Genomic DNA, 6,736 nt, shown 5'->3' on the forward strand with positions numbered 1-6,736 from the left:
TGCAAACATAGCATCTTGCAGACTCTCAAGTGGATAACTCCAAATTAAACTTTATATGTATTTTTACTATTGGTTTAATTTGGATGAATTTTTGCGAAAGAATTCTAGAATTAAGAAGTTTCTATTTCTTAGCAAATGGGCCACAGAAGTGCTACTCACTGTAACTGTATTCAGTTTATATGGCTACATATAGTTATAATGACATGGTGCCTAATCACATCAGTCACAAAGTGAATGCTACCATATAGACTGGACCACACAGTTTAAATACTTTTTGAAGGTCGATTCATTGTGCATATTTAATGGATATGAGCAAATGACAATAAACACCCAAATGAAACATGAAAATCGTAGTTAGTTATCCAGATGTTTTATCTATGAAGCCAAGTATCTGGAAATACAAAAACATCTGGATAACTGACTGAACTCATCACTTTTCATCCGGCTGTTTTGGCATCGTGCTCACATAGCCCGAGTCATTTTTGTCTGTATCGGCGGCAGTGGTGAGCCACCATAAGAATGTTAAATCTCACTGAGTAATACAAATAAATCACCCCCCAAAGTAGATAGCTATTTAAATTGAAATCATATCTATCAATTTGAAACACGTTCTTAAACCAGGCATCTGGATCGCTTCAAAGCCAAAGCAGTTGAACTACAACATGCAGAGCCGCAGTACTTAAACAATGGTTTAGAATGCATTTCTTAAACATTAGAAAGTAATCCGGCCGTATATCAGATGAATGCGAATTTTATTTTAATTAAGAAATAAACTTTAGCAAAGTGTTAAGCTTTAAACCACTGCTTTGGCTTCCTGTGTTAAAACTTTCCAGCAGCTATATAGATGACTAAAATACCAAATGACATAATGCAATGTCATATAGGCAAAGGCACCACAGAAAAGTGGATCGACAAACTGGACAGGCAAAGGCAGGAATCGCAGAGAGAGACACTGTCATTTACTAGCTCTGGGGCACAGGCAAGTCTGTGTGCCTTAAATATACTGAGAAGAACTACAGGAAGGACACATGACATCGCCTCGTCCTGGGCCTGCATACGGTGGCCGTTTGGTAAACGTGAGGAGCCCTCAGTTCAGAAGCACTATGGGGGACCCGCCCAGGGGGCACCTCGGAGAATCCGCCTTTGCCAAACTTCCCTGGGTGAGCATCATCCACGCTTCTTAGAGTCATGGTGGACCAGTGTCGCGGCAGGGGAGGCAGCTGTGTCCCTTACAAGTACGAGTCCTAACACGTTGTAGCTCTAGTTGCCATATATGTTAAAAGATACTTATACGAAAAAAAGTTTTCACCATCATTTTAGTCTTTTATACAGTTTTAGAAAAGTGAAAGAGGAAGCTATTATTGTGTTATGTAACATGGGAGAACTAAAGGTCTTAAAACAAGGCTGAGAACACATTCCCGAGCGAGAACTGGACCGAGGACACGGTCTTCCACCAGCCAGCTCAGGGCACTTTCCCTCAACCTTACCGATGCCAGACCAACAAACACGAATTCTGATCATGGTCAGGGTAAGAAACGGCCGAGGCTCAAGGGTGAGCCATTGACCTTGGAGCAAACACTGTTCCGCCACTTCCCATTTTTACGGATGCAAGATTTCAATGTTAAGTTCTTCTCAAAGAACGGTAACTCCTTTAACTCAGGTATTTGTAGGATCCAGTCGCAGTCGTAAATGGCAGGTGAAGTTAGAAAACTCCTAGTTTCTAAATTCAGTTTCCGGAAGTGGTACAGAATCCGACTCGTGACAACTTCCGAGCTCTCTGAAAATCTCTGTGTTGTTTTAGTACATAATTTATTATTCTGCGTTATAGACGCAGAAATAAAGACGGTTAAATGTAGATATTCCCTCTTTTTGCCTTTCGAAACCTGTATGAAAATTCGATTATGTGTACTAGATGTTATTTTGGCAGATTCAGTACTGTAGTCTGTTATTTCAGTGCAACTACTTTTATAAATCGTCAACTTATTTTGCTCAGTAAATAACCTTCACCTACTGTTTTTTAAGGGAGAAATATATACTTTCAAACAACGTAACATTACCTTAAAATGAAGAAGCTTGTAATGATACCACTAATTGCATTAAGTTTAAGCCACGAACTGATATTCTACTTAAAAGTAGTATTTTACAACGCTATAGAAATTTGACCTTAAAAATGTCTGTGCAAAAGGAGCACTTAAGGGAATAAGAGCCCACCATGTTTGTACGATAAATGTTTGTGGACATAACAAGTATTGTTTTTGATCTCTAGAAAAGACTTTGTATGGATCAGGTACTGTTGTAAGCACTCTAGAACACATTGCATTTATAATAATAATCCTCTGAGGTTATTACAAATGTTGCTTCCGTTTTTCGGGCGAGGAAGCTGAGCTGTGGAACAGGTAAGGAGCTTGCCCAGAGTCTCAGAGTTAATGATGGATGGCTGTGCCAAGATGTCAACCCAGGCCACGTGGTTTGAAGTCTGAGCTTTTACCCACTGCTCTATATGATGTGTAGCTAAATTGAGTGTTTAAAAATAATTTCATGACACTGACTAGTCCCCATGAGGCTTCCAACAGAAGTATGGTTAACGATAACTTTGTTCTAAAAATGACTTGTTTCCATGAATTTAAAAGCCACAAGCTGTCGTATGACATAGTTCTTTGTAACAGCTGCTCCGCTGTGTGCCACTCCCCACGAGCGTGCCGAAAAATTAACATCAATTACAATTAAGGAGGAAAATTATTTTGGGTAACATAATATTCGACAAGAGTGTTAGTAAATAAAGCATCGCCAAAGAGCTAAAATATTAACACTTCGCTAAAACTTTTCTTCTGTGTTGACTTTTTGAAAAGGTGTCAACTGTGAATTGGAAGCTGACGGATGCTGGGCCCAGCCCTGCCAAAACGGTGCTACCTGCCGGGATGCTCCGGGCGCTTATTTCTGTGACTGTGCCCCTGGGTTCCTGGGTGACCACTGCGAACTCGACATCGATGAGTGTGCTAGTGAGCCGTGTCTCCACGGAGGGCTGTGTGTGGATGGAGGCAACAGGTACGTTCTGGGCGATTCGCCTACGTTCGGGTGATCCCCGTGGAGAGAACTCACTGACCAGGATTATTGTATCGCCGGTGAATCTGGAGATCTCGCATCCTTCCCTTAAACTTGTCAGGTTGCTTTATAGTTTAGTGAAAAGTGGCAACATTCAGATTTTACTAAAAAAAAAAAAAAAAATGCATCCTTCAAAAGTCATCTGTCCCAAGAGTGAGGAATTTCCAAGTTACTCTCGTAATAGTTTGGACCTGCTAAAACTTCAGGAAAGAGCCAGCTTTTCAATTCCGCGAAACAAGCCTGTGGTAGGTAAGGTGCACGCGAAAACAAAGCCCGAGGTTATTCCGATTGTGAATATGAGGCTGTATTTATGTAACGAGCATGGAAACCAAGTGGCGAAAAAATAAATCCTTTAGGAATTTTACATAAACAGTGTTATTAAATTAGTTTAAAGTTAGAGAACATAAGTTACCATTTGCGTAATGAGGGCTTTTCCTGGTTTTGTCATAATTTATTATTTCATTTTTCATAAGGGACCTTATTAATGGGCTCTGCATGAAAGGGTGTCATGATGGCATAAGTCATTCTTCCCTGCCTTCACGAATTTTAACACCTTTCTTTAGTATTGTGTGGTACTAATGTAGTCAGTATTTTTGATGCTTGACATACTGTGTCTATTCTTTATCTGAGTATTTAATTACCACAATAACCCCGTGACATAGGAACTGTTATTTTCAATTTATGGATGAGGAAGCTGAAGTAAACAATCACAATTTCCAAATAATTTTGCGGAAAAACGAAAACACTCCAGCTGCGTTTTGAAAGACCATAGGATGTTAACATGGAAACATACGATGCTTTCAGGCTTATAGAAACAATTCCCCAGGGTTTTTGAGATAAATACTGAAAATGCACCGCAAGTCTCAGATTGATGGACCGGTAAAGATAGAGAATAAAGATATTTGATCTCAATACGACCAGGAGTTGATGTGATAATTTCATTTTACTCTCCAGATACAGCTGTCACTGCACGGGTAGTGGATTCACAGGGACACACTGCGAGACCTTGTTGCCTCTATGTTGGTCAAAACCCTGTCACAATAATGCTACGTGTGAGGACAGCGCTGGCAATTACACGTGTCACTGCCGGCCTGGTGAGCGACGAAATATCTTTCACTTTTCTTTTCTTTTTTCTTTTTTTGCTTAGAGTAGAAACAAATCGCTTACAGCAACTAGAAACTAGAAATTCTTGTTGTTTGCTGTTTGAAACAAACTCTTCTAGTTACGAACGCTTAATTTAATCGCATTATTCCGTACTCACATATACCTGCTGCTATGCTACGCACTGTTCGAAGTAGGTTGGCACGCTGCCCGAGCCTCAGAACCTTCCAAAAGAAACAGAAGGGAAAAAAAAAATCAGTGGAAGGATCAATTTCAGCATGATCTGCACGGTGAAAATTCACCAGAAGATGCTTTCTTTCCCTCCAAGATGTTTTCTTTGACACCTAGAATCTATCGAAACCACTGAAACAATATTCACATCTTAGGAGCTTGGATTATAACTCAGTGGAGTTAGCATGATTACAACGGTGTAGAATATTCCAGAAATAGAAGTATTCTCCTAAGCATTTATAATACAAGTCAACAAGAATACAAATGAAACATATATAAACCGTAACCAAAAATTTTGCATAAAGGGTGATGAGGCTCGAGCGAAGGGATGTGTTATCAGAATCAGTAGGAATCCGTAGCACCTTAGTCCACACGCTACCTGTAAATATTGGTGTTAATTTTGGCAAACAGCCCGCTCGACCTATTTTTAACCTAATTCACCCGAGGATTTCATTGATAGAAAGAGCATTTCATCTCCTTTCTTGGTCCACTGGGGGAAAAAAAAAATGACAAACTTACAGTTCCGTAAAACCCGGTTGTCACAGGCTTACTGACCGGCTCGTCCCTCTCCTGGTTCATTTTGTTGTCCAAGGACAGAGCTTGGTTGGGGAGGAAACGTGGAGATTGGGATCAATCCAGCCAGCGGTGGCTTCTCACCGAGAGACGTCTCCTTGCCTAAGGGGTATTGAACAGGCTTCGGTTAACATATTTCGTAGGTAAAAGTAACACACAAGCATGAAAGCAGAAAAGGAGGTTGGGAAGTATATCTTTGGCTCAGAATTCTATGTCCTGCATCTTCCCCTTTTCGATAGTGCATAGGGCGTATTCGTTATCCTTCGGTCCTTGGCTTAACTTAAAATTTTCCAAACCGTGTTGTCCTGCATTCTTATCATCAGCCAACGCTTTGGACAGGACACCCGCTAACTAGGGCGGGCCACCTCTGCGTTCTTAAGTTCCTCATCTGCAAACGAGGGGGAAAAAAAGACTATTCCGAGTATTGTTGCAGAGAGGAAAAGCCTAAAAATAGAGCCTGGCACATCTCAGGTCCTGAACAAAAGGCGACTGTTACTACATAGGACGTTCCACACCAAGAGCTGGGAATTGGGTATGAGAGACGGTTTGTATTGGACCCAGGTAGTGAAGAGGATCTGCCCCCCAAAAAGACAGTGCGTTCCATTCACTCGTGGGTTCGGTCGTGCAAGCCACATGGATTTCGGTGCCAGCCGTATCTATCAGGGGCCTGGGACTCAGAAAGACGCAGTCCCTTCTTCCAAGGAGCTTAAGTTCTAATAGGAAGAAGCGTGAAAATGTGTGTAGTACGATAAAAAACTGTAATGAACTCTATAGAAGGGAACGGGGGAGAGGGAATACACGGTTGGCTTGACTGAGGAGGCATCATTTTTGAAACTTTGACAGATTGCTAACCACATCCCAGAAATGTACTCAGAAGCTGTGTGACTTGGCACAAGTTACTTTACCGCTCCGAGCCTCAGTTTCCCCTTCTATAAAACACAGGCGATGATAATAACGTCCGCCTCATCGAGTTGTTTTGGGGCTAAATCCAGTAATAGAGATGAAGCTTCTAGCTCGGCCTGGACCACAGCGAACACTCAGTAGATGTTGACCAGATGCTCAACTAGAGACTGGCCATTCTAGACCCTGCGGCGAACACAGAGTAGCTCGTCGCCTATTTAGGGAAGGATGAGAGGAAGCAGGAGGAAGAGGAAGAAAAGGCATCAGGCACACGTGGCATCGAGCGCGTCCAGCTGTGGCCCTGTGAGCGACGGGTCCCGCGAGCTGGACCACACGCGGCCGGTGGGGCGGACGGGGCTGCGGGGCAGACGAGACCGAAGCCGGCTCGCTCGCGATGCTGCCGTCCGCCCCGCCAGCCACGGGGCAGCCAAGCGATGTCATCTGACCTGTTCATGTCAGACGAGCTCGGGCACTTTGGTGGAAGCTGAGTGAGGACAGTAAACCCAGAGACAGGAATGTAGAGATCGCGTTCCCGTTCGTTTAAGGGAGGGAGAAGCCCGTTTGCCAGAACCGAGGTGACAGTGGTGAGGGCCTGGGGGGTGAGGGGGGGGCGTCGTGACCGTCGTTTAGGGGGTGATCGCGACGTGCGGGTTAAGGGAGGGGCACAGACTCTGGACACTTCCGCTGCTGACCTTCTTTCTTGCGTCTCTGGACGGATGGTGATTTTGCCTACACAGAAAATTCAGAAAGTCTTCGTACCCTGTTCTCACTGCGACATATAACGAGAAGATTTCATGCCACAAGCGACTCTGTCTAGAAGATCGTACCT

The 6,736-nt window shown here is 43.1% G+C and overlaps 1 protein-coding gene across 1 annotated transcript in view; it reads left to right on the plus strand.

Moving 5' to 3' along the window:
* The window catches only part of CRB1 (crumbs 1, cell polarity complex component), a 92,335-nt gene that overhangs the window by 14,872 nt on the left and 70,727 nt on the right, over window positions 1-6,736 (plus strand). The window contains exons 4-5 of the mRNA XM_011367307.1: window positions 2,850-3,045; window positions 4,057-4,196. Of these exons, the coding sequence (XP_011365609.1) occupies window positions 2,850-3,045; window positions 4,057-4,196 (336 nt within the window). The remainder of the gene's footprint in view (window positions 1-2,849; window positions 3,046-4,056; window positions 4,197-6,736) is intronic.

Source organism: Pteropus vampyrus, unplaced genomic scaffold, assembly GCF_000151845.1.
Source record: "Pteropus vampyrus isolate Shadow unplaced genomic scaffold, Pvam_2.0 Scaffold131, whole genome shotgun sequence".
NCBI classification, from domain to species: Eukaryota; Metazoa; Chordata; class Mammalia; order Chiroptera; family Pteropodidae; genus Pteropus; species Pteropus vampyrus.